The sequence below is a fragment of the Leptosomus discolor genome, chromosome 4 (genome assembly GCF_034619465.1).
Source record: "Leptosomus discolor isolate bLepDis1 chromosome 4, bLepDis1.hap2, whole genome shotgun sequence".
In the NCBI taxonomy this organism is placed as follows: domain Eukaryota; kingdom Metazoa; phylum Chordata; class Aves; order Leptosomiformes; family Leptosomidae; genus Leptosomus; species Leptosomus discolor.
The window spans coordinates 16,661,392-16,680,336 of NC_141394.1; the positions used below are offsets into that span (position 1 = coordinate 16,661,392).

Here is an 18,945-nt window from a genome sequence, read left to right on the forward strand (position 1 = left end):
TCTTAAATTAATAGCTGAACACATATTTGCCACAACAGGAGAAGAAATAGCATCCAAAGTTAAAACTTTTATTAGTCATTGAAAACATACAAAGTCCTCCCCAACATATAGTATGTCTCTAATTTTACACCTTAAAGAACTAAAGCATTCCAGCACTGGAAGGCTTTCTTTCCCTGCATGGACAAAACAACAAATAGTCTAAACATTTAATTTCAGCATATCTTTGGAGAAAAGAGCTGGACTTCAAGCAGTTTCTAAGCATAAACAGAATCAAAATCATTTGCACGCATCCTTCACACAAGAATCATCACTCAGAAGTACAGACATCACAATACAACACTTATCCGTTTGTCTTATTACAAGACTAACCTCTTAGGTAGCATAAATTTGCAAAATACCAGCAAAATCTAGGAATTACTCAAGAAGGTTTTTGTGTCGGTGTAAATGAACATCTAATCAAAGTGGATTGACCAAAAGCGAAAAAGAGATAAACATTCACCCCAGTTGTAACTGTAAATGAATAAAAGAAAGCAGGAAACCTAACTTACATAGCTGATTTTAATTTTCTTGTGCACTGGGATATTTAATTTCTAGAAGAAAGGATCACTATTGTTGGTTTGCATAACATAGTTTAGAATTATATTCAACTTTCACAAACCGACTTGTCTAGCCAATACAAGTCTCAGTCATTCTAGCGATTACACAGTTAAGCAGACATTTATTTTTATTATTAATTTTTATATTTAGTAGATTATAAAATGGTGAATGGCACAGTCTTTATTTAACAAGACAATAGGTTTTTTCCTTTGGATCTGCGTCAGGCAGCACTTGGATGAAAACTGGAATTCACAGTGATGAAAACAGCATTCTACAGTAAATTCCACGAATAAAAATGAAATTTAAATGCATTGGAACCATAAACAGACGGGTTTACCAAAACATGCTCTGCTTTTAAAACTATCAGATTTACCAAATAAAGGAAGGAATCATATGTAGTAAACGGAATGAAAAGCTGGATTGTGCTGACTGGAAACATATTTCATGCTTAACTTTGGGAAGAGGATATCTAGTCTGCTTCACCGCTTCTGAATCTTTCACTGCACAATTATTTATGTCTTCCAATAATTATATACCTTTGAAGACCAGCACCTACATAATTGTGTGTTTTACTTTTACTTGAACTTGTCCTCTTCCTCCCATTTTTATCTAATGACTGAAAAATTTTCTTCAGGTAAACCAAAAACCTTCAGCTAAAAGTGACTTCATTCAGAGAAGAAAAACAAAGAGAACACCAGCATTTGAACTATTTTCCCTAAATAGTGAGGATAAAAAAATTTCTTAACAGTACTGTAAAGTTTATTAAGTTTGCTAAAAAGTATATTATTTCTCCCTCATTCTGCACATAATGTGTATGTGCAGAATTAATTTTAACTCAGTAACACAGAGGGTGAACCTAAGACAAAGGTTTTTCAAAAGTGAATTTTAAAAAGTATCCTGCTTGCACAGACTAAACTATTACAGTTAAGTCAATCCTGATATTTAAAGAAAAAGCGTTTTCCTTGTGCTTTTACTTACTCAATTGAAATAAATTCCAACATTAAGATTGGTGTCAGGCTCATTTCTGCAGCCTACAAAACTACAGAAAATAGAAAAATAATATTCCAAATATACTGCCAGAAAAGTATTAAAATGTCTCTAACACAAAATAATCACGATTCAGGACTGTTCTACCAAGTGATCTTCTCTAGTGCATACCTCAGCTGTGTGTTGTTTGGTTTTCAACAAGTGAATAACAAACTCTTCCATTTACTAAACATTTCATTGAAACATGCATAATATTAACCTATGCAACTTACTTGATCAACTCTAGAACAATACACTCTGCCTGGAAGACACAGGATTAATGGTTTCAAAAATGATGCTCAGAACAGAGAAGACACAAAAGATACCCTTTGGGCCAGGACAACAACAGTAACTCATAAGAGTACTTGTAATAAATATCAGATGGTTTCTTGCTGAGACTTGGAGAGGAAATAAAAAAAAATTAAAAAAAAAAAAAGATGAAAGGTGTGCAAATAAAGCAACAGAAGATGAAATAAAATGTTCAGATCCATATCATGGTATGTTTCTTTCTCAAGTTACAAGGAACTCAACAAGAAGGGTAATCTACCAACTAATTAAGACTACACTGTCCTTTACCAGGCAGCATTCTATATAAAAGCATGTAAAAACTGGCAGATTTTCCACGAATTCTGAGCCACTCCAACAGTTCTAATGGAAAAACGCTCCAGAAGTGCAGGTACGTGGAGCACTGGGCTGTTCCCTCCCTCCCTTTTTGATGAAGTCCCTTAATACATTTCAGCTGTAGTGAAAGCACTGCAGCACGTCTCCTGAATTTGCCTGTCACCTTCAGCTCCTGGTTACCCAGCAAGAGATCATGCTCAAGGATCCACCAGACAGAAAAAAGCATTTTTCAACAGCAATAGTTTCACCATGTTAAGGACAATAAAAAAAAAAAAAAAAAAAGCTTTAACTATTAACCATATTCTAGAATTTTAAGGTTTTTTTTTAATTTACCATACTTGGCTGAGAAACCACTTAATTTTATTATTAAAACAGAAGGTTTTACTCAATAGGAAAAATCACTTCCAATGTTGTGGTGTGTGAGCAACAAACTGCTGGATTTTATTTTATTTTTTTCTTGAAAAGATTCTTGTGATAGCCAAGTTACCTTGCTATAAAGCTTTGCACACCTTGTTTATCAAGATGATGATAAATTAGAAAGTATTGTGTATGTTATCATATAGCATCTCAACTTTAAAAAGGTATGTTGAAGAAATCCTTTCTCCTAAGGGCTAAAACAAAGGCAATGCATTTCCTGTGGAGAGAAAAAAAGAAACCAACCGAACAACAACAACAACAAAGCCTGACATAACCATTTCTCTTTGAGGAAAAACGCTATTGTCTGGCATAGTGAACGCTGGAAGAAGGGAGGAGGGGAAATGGCCTTACTGAAAATAAGCTAGAGATTTTGTACTGATATTCAGAAACAAACTCCTGAAAACAAGATTTTATTGGATGTTTATCTGGCTGGTTCCTAAGGTAACACAGCTAAAGAGCAGCCTCTTATCTTGAGAGCACGGAAGAGACTGTGAAAAGAATCTACACTGCAACTCTTGAGAAAAAAAAAAAAGGTTATTTCATAGATGAGTTTGGCAGCCCCATGGCTGCCGTATCACAGTGTCTGCCTAACAAACTCAATAAAAGCATTCTAAAAAGGTTTCATTACAAGACAACACGGTATATCAAAAGGTGTCGACTATTTCTGATTCGATATGCAATCCAATACTCTCCACCACCAGACAATGATCTCGCTGCATGTTAAAACCCCTATGCCTTGATGAGCAGAAAAGTACACGGACAAAATTCTAAAAAGTGTCATAGTTGCAACAAAGCTGGTGACGAAACAGAAGGACAGAATTTCCTCACCTGTGTTCCCTCTGAAAAGAAATCCCACCCCCAAAATTTAAAGTATGTGACATGCACGCAACATTCCTGAACCCTCCGTTATACAGAAGGCATCAGCCAGCACTGAAATAGAGGTTTTGTTAAACTTGGATTGTGAAGTCTCAGTGAAGCAGCTAACACATCAGTGAAATGATCTTTCATGCCAGTCTGGTAAATCTGAAGCTAATGTCTGCAGCAGCTGTCCTACGTTAAAGCATTTTTAAATGATAATTCAGATAAAGCAAAAATGAAATATGTACATCTATAAGCTTAGAGCATACTGCTGTTCCTTTTAGAAAAAAGTGAGGGGGCTGTGTTGGGGAAAGGGGAAAGGGGAAAGGGGAAAGGGGAAAGGGGAAAGGGGAAAGGGGAAAGGGGAAAGGGGAAAGGGGAAAGGGGAAAGGGGAAAGGGGAAAGGGGAAAGGGGAAAGGGGAAAGGGGAAAGGGGAAAGGGGAAAGGGGAAAGGGGAAAGGGGAAAGGGGAAAGGGGAAAGGGGAAAGGGGAAAGGGGAAAGGGGAAAGGGGAAAGGGGAAAGGGGAAAGGGGAAAGGGGAAAGGGGAAAGGGGAAAGGGGAAAGGGGAAAGGGGAAAGGGGAAAGGGGAAAGGGGAAAGGGGAAAGGGGAAAGGGGAAAGGGGAAAGGGGAAAGGGGAAAGGGGAAAGGGGAAAGGGGAAAGGGGAAAGGGGAAAGGGGAAAGGGGAAAGGGGAAAGGGGAAAGGGGAAAGGGGAAAGGGGAAAGGGGAAAGGGGAAAGGGGAAAGGGGAAAGGAGGGGAGGAAAAAAAGCTTGAGCACATCACAGTGGTTGCCTCCACATCTCTCCCTGCTCTGAGCACAAACACCACTGTCACACATACAGCGGTGCTGCTGTCAAGCCCAGCTGCCTAGCCCTCTGGAAGACAAGGAGATGGTAAAGTCTATTTTGTATGAACCACATGACTAAGTTATATTATGCCTGTTTCAAAGGAACCGCAAAATGAGGGCTATTGCTCTGCTTGCATAACAAAAGGGTACAAAAGAAGTGCCTGCTCTGCTAAACCCGCTCTCAAACTGCTGAGTCACTGAAGAGGTGGCAGCTGAAACAAAACCAAACTGCAAAATAAGCACAATGAGTGAAGAGCACTGCTACATACCTGGACTGTGCCTTCTGCAGCTGTTAAAGCATCTTCTTTTAATAAAATAAGACGATGACATTAAATATTACAAAAAGTTTTCAAGACACTGAAACTGAGGTCACTCACCATTTATGTAAAATTGCAAATTCACACCACTGTCAGAAAGTACAAAAGAAACTATTCCAATTTTAAGGAGGCTATAGATGCACTCTACTGATGTAGATATAACAAGGCTGACGGGAATTCATTCAACAGTCAACAAAATTAATAACTATCTCCAAGGCTTCTGTTATGTGCAGAACACTACAACTTCTGCTCTCCCTTGCCATCCAATGGCTCTTTTAACATTAGTTTGCTCACCAAGAGTTTGAACAGCCTGGGATTTCACGAAGAATGTGTAGTTTCTTCCCAGCCCAGTCACAAAGACCCTGAAAGCATTCAGGATGCTGCGCAGCACAGCTCTCATCACCATTTTGAAAGCCTCTGTGGATATTAAAAGCCCAAAAAACTATGCCCGTAGTGTAGCACATATACACCATTGAGCTGGCTAACAGAATATTTTAGTCTCAGGAGAACCAATAAAGAAGAACTGAAAAAGCAATGAAAGACACACTGAATTATTTCCTCTGCCACTGGTCCCTTGCATATTCCTGAAAAGCCATTTACATTGGTGCTTCTATTTCTCCTCTGGGTTTTGAGTACCTTCAGTATTTGGACTGTCAGGACTGTCTTACATGCTCCTACAGCAGTATCCAAGGTGGGATTCAGTTTGAAAAAGATAAATCTTGCTATTCTGAGCCCAGAAATGTAACTGCTTTAACAAGCCATGCACCCTCACTCATATACACACTAAGTGAAGAGGTTTGGGGGACAGGATGCTTTCCATTGCCTCCAGCTGCAAAATGCCAAAGGCTTAGAGGGAAAGAGGAGGGAAAGAGGTAAACAGATACTCAGACAGTATCATCATCTTGAGGAAGGCTACCCCACACCCTGCACCATGAACAACCATCAGAAGTCACCATGTTCCAGCTCCCTAAGAAACCCAGAGACCCTGCAGTCTCATATCCCAAAAAAAGAAATCTTCAGCTGAGGAACAAGACTTCAGTTTTTATGATCTGACTGAAGAAGAGATGATACAGATAACGTAGGGGACTTCCAACTGAAAAACAAGACTCTGACCCAGTTCTGAAAACCCAATACTGTGAGGGGTAAGTCTGTAAGCTCTGTGGATAAGCCCTGGCATACGGCATTGTACTGCAAGCACTAATAGATCGTGACAACAATAGGCCAGTTACAGTAACAAATCTTTCCCTATCAGAAAAAGATCTTCAGAAAGATTAATTACAATACATACAGAGTCCAGGGAATATGAAGTGTTCGGCTTTTTTGGTTCACTCTGAGGTCAACTGAAAACAGACATAAGGCAGTCCACAGTGTTCTAAGACATAACTTGTATTCCACTTTTCAGCAAGTCAGTCACCACAATAAGGGAAATCTGTACTGATCCATTGGAGGTGAGCTGCCATTATAGCCAGCACTCTGGGAAAGGCTGAATAAGACAGACCTCATATCAATAAACAGTTCTGGCCCACTGGGAAGTCAGTGAAGGGCTTGATGAACACCACTATCCTGATTACTGAAGGTCAAGATAAGCAAAACTAGTCCTTATTCTGGAATTATGGCAGGTAGCCTGAGTTTGTGAATTAAGACAATTCAATACTACCAAGACTAGTATTAGGCACAAGCTCCTTTCCCTCTAAGATAATAGGAAGGAGCTGCCTTATGACCCCTTCTGTCAGGATTAGAGGAAATGGGCTCTACAGCTGCAGGGACAGATCTCTTGTCGAAGCAGCGCCTCAGAAAAAAGAACGGTTAGTTACGTGAGCACGCAGACACGTAGAATACCAGACACGGGAGCAAGACAGTCCAATACCTAACTTTGACATAAAAAGGTAACACCTCAGTCATAAGAGTCATAGCAGGTGCACAAATGGGAAGGAGGAGATGGAAGCAGGGCACATCCAAGCCTTAAACAGATTCGAAGAATCAAAATGCATTAGGAACTGAGTGTGTGCAGGCCATACAATCAGACTCAAATAAGTAGTATTTTCTCTGAAGAAAGTATGTTGCAGGACCTGGACCTTCATATGGATTCAAATACAAGGTCCTATGGTTTAAGACACAATATGCTTCTGTTGCTCAAAGAAGAGACATCAGTTACCATAATTACCTTTTTTATCATAAGGTAGGTTAGCTATAAATGTTAAAAAGCCCAAAGCTATGCTCAAAAGTAATAATTTCTAATGCATAATTAAACAGAGTTGGGGAAAAAAAGTGGTTTAGTAGTACCTAAATGATACAAACCAGGCTGAAGATTGAAAACAATTTTGATATAGGTAACCAAAGCCATGTAGTGAATTCTATAATCAAACCACAACAGTAGCAAAAAAAAGTTCCCCTCACCCCTTTTTAACTGAATTATATCACTTCATGTCTGATATTGCATCTTTTGCACTATCACCTACTTCACTACAGGAGGACATTAATGAAAACATTTGTTGTCTTTTAAAGACATTAACTTACACTGTATCTTTACCTGCTCACATACATTTATTAAACACAGATGTAAATACCTAGTTCAGCTGTCACTGTATCTACATATTGTTTGCATGTGTAAAGCCATAATATAACAGGGTTAAAGTCAAACCATGTATCACTGGCTATCAACTGCATGTAAAAGGGAAGATTGACTGTTGTTCTCATAGATCAATTGCACTTCAAGAGCTATCCATAACCCCTTCTAATACATTCCAAAACCAAGACCATCACTATTATCAAAAAAGCTTGGGGACTACCTTAGAAAAGCTAGTCAGCTTCTCAGTAATTGAAATCCTGAGCTCTTCTTTGGAAACTACAAATTTTGAATTATTAAAGATTTTAGTTTCATACATTATAGGAATAAAAATCTGAGTGATTAAGGTGCATATTTTTCAGTGCCAATCAGGAAGGCAGAAAGTAATGTCAGGGTTGCATCCTCCAGCAAAGAGCTATCAAGCCTCTTGCAAAAAAGGTGTGGCAGATTTATTCACTTCTTGGGCAAATGCAATAGGAAAACCAGAAGCTGCGTAGGACAGAGAAATTAAGCCAGAGGATTAATTTCACTACCTTATGTGCTTCATACTAATATTCTGTGTGGACTCTTCTAGGCTGTGATGTGATGCTGTAAGGTATTTCACAGAAACATTGGCATAACTCTCTGCGTTGCTCAACTATGAGCTGAATAAAGGGAACTAATTAAATTTGCTTCCAGTCTTCACCAAAAGAAGTGTTAGAAACAAATATCACCACCCATAATCCAGACCAATATACACTAACTGGGGAAGTGCAGAAGAGGATCAAGTGGCAACATCAATACCTTAAGCAAAAATTGCCAAACAATTTGCAACCCCACTATAAAGCTCACACTGCATTAAGTGAATCCTTACACAAAAGTTCAGGCTTCCTCAAGTTTTAAAGCAGACACAGCACTAACTATTCACACAAGGAGCATATAGAGTCTTATGTGCTATAAACTCACACTATAGCTTACTGAGCAGCCACTTTCCTTTAGAGGCAAATCCTAAGTAAGTAATTCCCAACCTTTTATTCTTGTTAAGCCCTGTCCTCTTATACTGCCTTTTTTTTTTTCCTCCTCCATGAAATTTGGGAATAAATTCAAATTTACCTCTTACTACTACTACCATGGGCTATGGGCCACAACATGTTTGTATTTTTGTCCTCCTCTTCCCCTCACTCTTGATGGGATAGCTCAATTTTGTATGTCAGCTCATTTCCTGAATTTCCAGCATGGTGTTTTCCTTTACTCACCCTTCCCCTCTCCACCCTATGTCTTCCTCTCATCTACTGTCAGCAGATTCCTGGTGCTTCTGGTGACACCTTTATCTGAATACTTTTCCTTACCAACACTGCCAACTGACTGCCTGTTGCCACAGAATCTGCAGGGAGCAGCAACCTGCAGCAGCTTCCATAACAGAAGAAATAGCAAAAACATTACTAGGAAAGAAAGAGAGGAATAAAACACAAATTCATTCACCATGAGAGATTAGCAATAACCCTTCCTCAGATCAAACCAGGGTTTGAAGCAACTCTGAAGAAAGGAGTGAAGGCTGGATTGTGAAAGAGGCTGGATTACACCCCAGGTAATCTGCAATTGTAGGGCAGACATCATCTTGGGGGATTTGGCTATGGATAAAAGAAGGTTGGACGTTTGCTTGGTTAGGGCTGGGATTTTTTGTTTAAATCCAGGTCAGAACAGTATTATGGGCAATCACAAAATATATTTATTCTGTACGGAGAGAATAGAATGCTACAACACATTACCTACTTGTTAAACCCAAGGCACAACGCAGCAAATATCACTGTATTAGTACACTGTACTTCATAAAATTTTATATTGGCAAATTCCTGAAACAGGGAATATTGCCTCTTTTCCACTGGCTCAAATAGCAGAAGATACAGATAAGGGAAAGCTGCTAAAGAATGACTATATGGATAACCGCATTTCATCTAGAAGACACTACTTACCTTCAACGCCAGCTATGGTGGCAATCTGAGTTAAAAGGAACATGCAAGGAACTCCGTGCATTTAACATAGAAACTCTTTTTCTTTTTTTTCCCCAGAACCAACTTGAGCTTTAAAGGAAATGATGAGCATTTTGAGAATGTACTGCTGGTGAAACTATACCAACATCAGTCCCAAACCAGTCATGCTCTCTTTACAGAAACAGTAACCATCTGGAGCTCTGTCAGAGCAAAGTGGACTTTGACAGTGGTTCCAGTGGAACCTGAGGAAGACAGATGGCTGTACAATGTTAATTCTGTAGCTTGAGGGAACATGTGTACAGACACTTAAAGCAGAGAGGAAAAAGAAAGAATGCAAATGCTTTAACATTAAACTGAGATTGCCATTGCTGCTCTGCCTGAAAGGGAAAAAAATGCCCATACCAATGGAGAGCACTGCAAGGCAGGAATACTCTTATCCAGCTCACTACCATAACTATCCGTTTATATCTGAGATTAACTTGTGCCAAGCATCCTTGGATAGAAGGGATTTTCAAACAATACAGGTTTACGACACAGTGTTCCATCAAGTAGAAAAGGTAACTTGCCCATCCTGGGCTACTTGGAGTTTGAATCCTGTGCCTACATAAACTACTCTGTAACCTTGTGATTGACAGGGGAAAAATGCTCTCTATGTTCTACCATAGAGTGTATGTAAAAATAAAATGTATTTATTTTTAGTATTTGGCTCTAGATGGAAGTGTGAAGTTAAAAATATCTTCAGGAAAAAGGTTGAAAAAAGTTTAGGGTGCAATATAACCTTAGAGCTGCAAACTTGGGTCTCCACCGAGAACCACCCCTGCCGTGGGCAGTAAGAGCCAACCACCACCTAACTCTCTACTCACCCTTACAGCAGTACATGACAACACAGGGCATATGTCTGATCCACACAGAGCTTTCAAAGAAAATCTAGCATCAGGCAGACACACACTTAAAGACATGAAAACCAACAGCTTAGCGGGGCTTCAAAATGGCACATATGTGAAACATCACCTTCCAGTTACACCGTATGCATAGTACATCTTTAAATACTGACATGGCAATTGAGCAGTCAGGGCTTTGTGAGACATTTCAAATGGATGGTACAGCCCTTGCTCTCTTAGCGTCTTTCACCACTCCGGCCATGCGGTCCCCTCCTAGTGCCAGCCAGGAGGTGAGGGTGTATTTGCCTTCATTTGGTGCTCCTCTCACCATGCTGGAAGCTGTAGCTACTGTTGTTTTTAAAGGTGGGACAAGGAGAGGGCATGCGTCACAAAAAACTCTGCCAGGAAATATCATGGTGACAACAGTTATAACTCAGTAAAAAAAAAAAAGCTTTTCCTTTCTTGAAAACAAATACCACTATCCATCAGGTGTTCTCGCTTAAAGCAAACTACGGATATAAACCAACATGGAATATCTGACCTATCTTGACCCACAAACGCAACATCCCTCCCCCAGGAAACAAGGCGGCAAAGAAGTCACCAGCACTTTGCTGACTGCATAACTCCATAGTGATTGATCTCTTACAAGTAACACCCATGTGTTATAAACATCAGTGGAAACTTGAGAAACCAGATTCTCTTGTATTTCCATCTCCCCTAGACTCAGTATGGTATTTACAGTAGCTCAGTGAAGACCTGCAATACCATTTTAGAGAGAATACTGAGAGTTTAAGAATTGGTTTTGTTCCAATTTGGCACAAAATGCAAAACATTTTGAAATCCTGCACAAACAGAAAGGATTGTTCTCCACCTAATTCTGGGACAGCCCAACTTAGGAGAATGGTCCAAAACCAAAGTAGATTTCAACAGTCAATGCTACATTTCCTGGACCTGTGAGAGCTATCACAGCTACACGATGGTAAGTCAACCACCACCTTTGTCCACCTGCAGGACCCCACAATGCACAGTGACTGCTGAAGTTCATCAAGTACATTCTCCGTTGCTGATATCTACCTCTGACATTAATACAGTGGGGCTGGTTTGGGTTTGATTTTTGTTTTGTTTTGTTTTGTTTTCTTTAAGGCAAGGCCCTCTGAGTCATCAGAACAAGAAGAAGAAGAGAAGCCAATTTGGGGGTGAGAAAGTAGAGGAAAGAAAGAAAGAATGTACCGTTCACAGACTACTCTCTGTCACTGTCCAGGCTTGTTACAGGCATAGCTTTTAGGCAAACTTCACAGACAGGTAAGTGGAAGAAAGAAACTGCTTTTGACAAATAATCTAGAAGCACATACCATGCACCTTTTTTTTTCCCCTACCAAACAGAACTGTTTAAGTACTGTTTCCAACTGAGCACAAAACCTCAAGCTATCAAAGTTTCCAAAACAGCAGTACAGCATAATTTTCAACAAAACTTAACAAATGCAAAAAAATGCAATGTTCCTTCAAACACTTGAAGGTCCTGAACCCTCTGGAAAAAACCAACACTTCCTTCTTTTATTCTCTGAAGTGACATGATCAATGTTCTGCTAATCTTATACTCCTTAATTAGCTATGCTTGCTTTCCTAGACGTTCCGGTTTTATACCATCTACAGTATGTTTTCCACACATGCACCTCTTTTTGTCAAATACAACTTGTTAATCCTACCCACTACTAGTGGACAGCACAAGAGGATACTGCTCCTCTACTGAAGAATCGACATTTATGTAAAATACCTATAAATCTGGAATTCTTTCAATACACATAAGAAAATATTTTTCTAATAAGTACTCTAATCAGCACTTAATTATTTGCGTGTGCATATAGACATATAAACCCATTATACAGCTATCCATATATTCTTATGTGTTACATACTCCTACATCTATCTTTTACATGCTTGTTTCATCAACAGAACAGGCTGCTCAGAATGCCATTATGGAAAATATTTGTAACAAATATTTTCTCCAGACCCACTCCTTCCATCTTCTTGGCACTGAAGGCTGGAAAACCTTGTCTTGATATGTTAAGGTTTGTATGAATAGCAAACCAGAGAATGCAATTCAAGTTCAACTTCTGATGTAAAATACAAGTTACGTTCAGCTTTTTGTGTATCAAGCCTGAATATGTATTACAAAGATAGGACTAACATTGCAAAGTCAATTTTTGCTAAACTGAAGTCATGCTCAAAAACTTAACATGTACAGAGTCTACTGAAAGTGACAGACTGCACTTTCATTGACATTTAATTTGTTAAGAAAAGATTAACAATTATAATGTTTATGGACAGCAGCATCTGAGCACACACTCATTACAGTGTTTTTATCCAAACCTAAAATTTGGCCCTAAATCTTAATATCCCTGCATCTAAGTATAGCTTAACACTGTCTTGAAATAAAACTAGGGTAATACATCATACAGAGAGTAACTTATATATTCATTGCCTAAATAAAAAACATTTGAAGTTTTATAACAGGTTACAGTAACATTCACTAGGTTTCTGTAGAAAAAGAACGTTTCTTTCCTACAAACATTTGAAATGGCTCTAAGCTCCACCACAACATGTAAGCACATACCTTTTCATAGCAGAAGAAAACAAACACAATTATATGCAATTTCTAAAAATCACTCACCACCAAACTGAAAACACACAATCATACTAGTGGAAAAATCATTATATAATACTCAGGTTACTTACAGATTTGTTGTCCAGCCTGCAAGATCTCCGCTGTCCATAATAAGGTGATTTCCATCCAAGAGCCCAGGGGGGCTACTAGAGAAGGCAGGTGTCGGAGACTGGGAAGACAGAGAATCCATGCTCCCAGTTGGGGTGTCTTCTCTGGGACAGCTGTGACTGTCAGCTAGAAAAGAGAGCACAAGTCAGAAGGATACTAAAAGAATCTGCTCTTGAGCCAAAGCTGCCGCTGCTTTGGTAACAACGTCCTGAAATACATACAAGAAGAAACCTTACTGTCCCATCTCCACAGGATATTTTGGAGGACAAGCAGTCCTCCAGCATTTCCCCAAAAGGTAACATTGCACAATTTCCCCCATCATTATCATCAGGCTACCTTCACAACACAACATGTTTCCAGTCCCCTTTTCAACATGTGTTTTATGTGGAAGAAATGCTAGGTTTTGGGGGGTTATTGTTAGACAAATTCATCACTTCAGAAAACAAAATAGTTTAGGCCATACACATTTGCACGTCTCTCTAAAAACAAAGTCTCTAAATATAATTTAATGCACATTTGAAGAAACGATTGCTCTCAAGTACCATAGGCACAATCCCACAAAACAATTAAATATAGAAAGGTCAGAATAAGCAGATCTCTAATAAACATGCCATACCTAAGAATGTTACCTTTATTACTCCTTTTTAATGGTGTTACTTCTAAAAGAACTCATTGTATTCTGGTCTACTATTTGGTTTCATAGGCTACTCTTAGAATAGCACTCAGGAAGCAACACATTCAGATGTGATTGCTTAAGGAAACATTAAAGGAACATCATTCCCATCCCATGGACAGTAAAAGTTACCAGTGTGTCACAGCGCTCACTGCAAACCATGTTGACACATCCAGCCAAACAGCACTTTCTCCACTGAAAAGCTAACCTTCACCCACATAGCTTTCCCCTTTAATTTTTTATTTAAACACCAGTTTACATTTTATAAATTCTAAAGGAGGTGTATGAAATAAGGATGATTGCAAACACTAAAGTGTCCAGCACAGCTAAGCCTGCAGTCTCCAATCAGTCCTGTGTCTGTTTTCAGCATATTAATATTTCAGAGTTAATAAGGGTCATTTCCAGCCACCCTTTACAAGGCTCCCGGCATCCTTTCCTTTCCTCCTCTGTCCATCCTACTCCCACTAGCACTCGTGAACATGGCCCCAGCCCTGCTAAATAACACCCCCACAAAAGTCCCTCTAAAGTGCATTACCCACAGCCTTGGTAAAACATTCTGCTCCTTCAGGGGCAAAAGCTGTGGGGAAAAAATGAACAACCAAGTCCTAACACAGCATCAGAACAATATGATCAAAAGCTGTTAAAATATTGTGCTTGCTTGACAAGCTGTGTCTCCTATACGCAGCACATAACAAGATGAAGTCCCGTACGATATTACTTTCTAATTCTAAATGAATTAGTACCTGCACAGTGAACAACTGAGCCTAATTCTACTCCATCAAGCTAAGCAGTACTGTTGCAATGATTTCTTTCATTTATTATTTTTTTCTTAATTAATTAAAAACGCAACAACAACGAAATGTGGACAATGAAAAGCCATCTTCGCTGGATAAAATCCTTCTCACAACTTTATTACTGCCTCAACCAGACCAATTCCTTCTGCTTCAAAAGCAGAAAGCTAACAAAGCATTTGCCTGCTTCCCCAGCCATCTCATCTTCACCCCTCCCAGAAACTCTCAGAGAACAACTTCCCTAGAGAGTAAAATGACACCGAAATGATAAAAGTGATCATCTGGAAATTTCTCCCTAAAGCAGTTGCTAATTTAGGAATCTCAATTAGCCTGTAGTAACAAAGTATGATGAGCTCTGTGGAGGAGAACGTTAACCTGGGAAAGTGAGTCACTCGCACTCCAGCCCAATCCTGCTCACCTCACACCTCCTTGCTGCACCCAGGCCACGATGCTGCTGCTCACGTTTACGTGACATGACACGAGAACCGTAGGAGTGCCAGGTAAAAACTAATTAATTACATCTCATTTGCAGACGTATATGTCACAATGATAAAGATCTGAGAGATTAGACTGTAATACTGCAATTTTACTTTATAAAGAAACTGAATTCCTTAAAACTAAATAGACTTAAGTCCTTTTAATTCATCACAATTTCTTTTCGAAGTAGTATTATTAATGCAACCTAGATTATCAAACTACATACACCATATTAGAAGAACACGTTTACCTCAACCATTAACTTAACATTACTAAAACAGCAGTAGAAAGGAATATTAATCTGTTCTTCGATATTATGAATACGGCCATCTCACCGCACCTCCCTACAGAAAGCAGAGGTTTTTCTGTTGAATCATTTCTCAAAGCACAGGAAAACTAAAAAAGTACTAAACACTTCAGTCATGCACAGTAGGGTCTACATTGGAGACTGCAGTATACAGGCAATTGCATTTGACATTATCATAAACGAAACTGTGTGTTAAATCTTTCCTCAAATTTTACTTCTTCCTTCCTGAGCCAGTGTTTTCTCACAGTCAATAATCATTGCACTCTCAAGAATAAGACTGGGTTTTGAACACCAAAACCAAATCAGGTATTTAAACAGGAAAACACTAGCTAAATTCTACGGGATTAAGTGAAAACCCTTTAAAAACAAGTTTAAGTATACTTTACATTTTTGATGTTTTCAATTATCTGTTTTTGTAAAGTAAAACAATACCTTTATTCAGGAAAAGGCAAATATGTATAACTGCAAAAACAGATGACTAGTGATCATCTAAGCACATTTTCATTATTAAAACCAAGATATACTCAAAACCTAAGTCTTTGAAATATAGTATCATTGCTCTAATTTCAACAGTAATAAGATTTTACCATGTATGTCAGTGACAAAAAGTTCTGCTAACTTCAGAAATTATAGAAATTCCTGTACATGGCAGACGCCTTAAAATTGTACCTAGTTATCTCTCTATTAAGCTTAATAACCTGCTTTTGATTAATGCCCATCTCCTGTTGGGCCAAACTGTATCTTTCACAGAGTCTTTGTCTGAGGACATCAGCAGATGTTAAAGGTAACGGAGAATCAGTCGGCTGCCAATCAAGGTACTTCACTTCGTTCGGCTTTATTTTCAGGCATGACCCATGTAATATGCGTTGCTAATAATTACAGTATCTCTCATATCCAGCTTTTGTGCTGTGTGAAGATATTTCAATGATCTCCTTTATAAATTTAACACTAAATCCCTTACTGTAAGGGATTTTGCAGTCTTTGAATCAGGCACCATTTTACAAACCTGTTCCAATTTCCCAGAGTTCTTTCTGAATAGCGTACATCAGATCTGAATTCATGATTTTTTGTTGTGGTCCCACGAGTGCCAGGTTGAGCCTTAATTCCACCACTTACTCTTATTCATCAATCCCCTGTTTGTACATCCGAGGTTGGCACATTTTTGCCGTGGCTGGCTTTAATTTAATAGTTTATGAAAAGCTGACAGCCCACTGTGACTAAGAGACTTAGCAGAGTCCTCCAGTCCTCCATTCTGTAGCTATGGGCTATGTTTTTCCTCTAAAATCTGTAAATTTATTTCTCAATATGACCAAGCATATTGTTTGACTGGGTGCAGTTTAGCACATGACCACAACTCCTACATAACTGCCACTGTCATTATTTGCAATTCCTCCTAACTTTGTCCCATATGTAAATATATCATCAAGGATTTGTATTTACATTTCTAAATATTGCTACGGCACTAGCATTCCTCCCGTTTCTTCAAATTTCTTCAGCATGCGAGAAGATGTTTTAAAAATTAACATTGCCAATCCATGTAACCCCATGACCAGAGAACTTTATTAGGACAAGTTAGACAGCTTCCCATTATTCAAAATATTCACCTTGCAACAGGCCTACCTGTGAAGATTTCTGCTTGATCCTGCCGATTATAAATCCCACAGAGATTTTCATAGCTAAGTTCTTTCTAACATATCTTCAAAACTTGTAACATATATTGACTGCTAGCAATTTCCTCTTCCCTACCCCCCCCTCCCCTTTTCCTGTATTTTGTTTTGTGGAGCCAGTAAAGATCCTAAACTGCTGGAGATTAAAAAGCCTTTCAGTTTCGACACTTTGTTTGTTAAAGAGTGTGTTAAGGACATTGCTGAAATTGAGTCAGCTTTATGGTTTTCATTTCACCTCAGAATTCAGGGGCTCCCTGATACTGATAGTCCAATATTTTTAGTGTTTCTCTCCTCTCACCCCTCTTTACCTCCAACATTGCTCTCCAGTGAGCAGCATTGTCAGGTTTCCCACTTCTATGAAAAGGCTGACTGCCACATCGGACTGACAGCTCCTTTCGAAGAGGAGCTCCAGAAACTTCCTATTCTTCTTTTCTACCACTTGAATTTCAATGAGCTCTTACAGTACAAAATAGGGAAGATGTGATTTCTTTTAAAGCTCATTTTTATCATTCTTTGAGCATACAGTTTGGTGTTCTTGGTGCCTTCATTTTCTCTTCCTAAAAAAGTCAATCCCCCTCCCTTTTCTCTCCCATTATGCACTTCTCATTGGATGCCAAAGAGTGCCAAAAGAGATGAAGGACATGAGGGTTCTCAGTATAAAAGCACTAAGTCTGTATGATGTCTCACAAACTTTTGTCAACACTCCAGCCATCAACTCTACACTTTTTCTTCTTTATATTTGTAGGAAGCCTCTGAGTGCCTTTGGCCTTCAGCTTGGCCATCTGTCTAGATAGCCACAAAACTGCTTCTACAATTCATCTCCTCTTCCTACGCAAATAGGTGTAATATCCAATTTTACTCTCAACAGAGTTAAAACTTGTTTCACATTCTCACCACCTTTTGCATACTATTTAAATTTTTTGACTGCTCAGATCCTTTTAAATTGTCATCTAAATTATCTTTTTGTTTCACTGTTCTAATCACAACACTCATCCAAGCCTTAGAACTTGCACTGTGCCTCTGCAACAGATACCTGTGCTTTACCTTTACGGCTGTTCATAGTTCAGACCAGCCCTGGAAAATAAAGATAGCTTAGGCTGATCCTAACCATTTACTGGTTGTGTCCAGCTGGTACTACCTACCATTTGGTTTCTAACTTAAATATCTTTCCTCCATCCCCTTTCCCGTTGCCTTGTGTCACCCCTTCTCATAATGAAAAATCCCCACAAGTTAAGAAATTACCTGTATAGACTAAGACTTACCTCATCTACATTCTCTCTAGCAAATTTGTAACCCTCAACTCCTTTTCCCTTTCGTCTGGATGAGCCTCAGATAGTAAAGGCTATCAGACCCTCTGTACCAGAAATCTGAACTCAGCTTCTACCTAACTGAGCATGACATGCCTCCCAGTTGCCTTTGTTTCTCCCTTCTCCATCTGGCTAGTCTAAGAATATTTTTTGTTGGCATCCGAAGTTGAAAAAAAAATGAAATACTTTGGCAGTGTCAAAAATCAGATCCTTGCTTTCCTCCAAGAATTCTGAATAAGAAAAAAACATTTATAATAAAAACTACGAAAACTAGAGAGCTAACACTATCAGTTACTTGCTTGAGTAACAAGAGTTTTCATGCAACTTTTTTCTTTTGTAAACAAAAGAATTACATACTTTACTATTAAAAGACAGACTAATCTTTAACATCAGCATTATAACCAATGTCTATCGTTTCACGGTAGTCAGAGGATGAAAATAGTTTATGAAAGTGAATGCTTCTGCAGTAAATGACGAATATATGACAATTTCTGTTGAGATATACAGAATGGGAAGAACAGAACTGTCGTATATCTTTTCGTGCCCGTCAGATACACAACTTTTGGCAAAATAGAGGATAAAAGTTAAGTCTTATTCCACTTTGACACAGTAACACAGGGCTAGTCATAGACAAGGGGTGATGGGGAGAATTATTGAGGAGAGTAAATTAAAGATGCTACAATCCCTATTACCACCCTCAGGTCTGACATTTTCTGCACCATGAGATGGGGAAGCAGCAGCTGCAGTGCTGTGCAGCCACCCATCCTCCCTCATCAGCATTACAGCTGCATCCAGCTCCGAGATAACAAACATTCGTTCACCATAAACAGCTAACTTCCCACAATAA

At 38.9% G+C, this 18,945-nt stretch overlaps 1 protein-coding gene across 2 annotated transcripts in view; it reads right to left on the reverse strand.

Annotated features, from left to right (window-relative positions):
• ARHGAP10 (Rho GTPase activating protein 10) overlaps nt 1-18,945 on the reverse strand; it is a 154,544-nt gene that overhangs the window by 11,211 nt on the left and 124,388 nt on the right. Inside the window, exons 20-21 of one of the 2 annotated variants that reach the window (XM_086464761.1) lie at nt 12,840-13,002; nt 5,800-5,874 (exon numbers count right to left, since the gene is read on the reverse strand). In XM_086464761.1, the coding sequence (XP_086320887.1) occupies nt 5,800-5,874; nt 12,840-13,002 (238 nt within the window). The remainder of the gene's footprint in view (nt 1-5,799; nt 5,875-12,839; nt 13,003-18,945) is intronic. The other variant, XM_086464762.1, reaches the window with a different exon arrangement.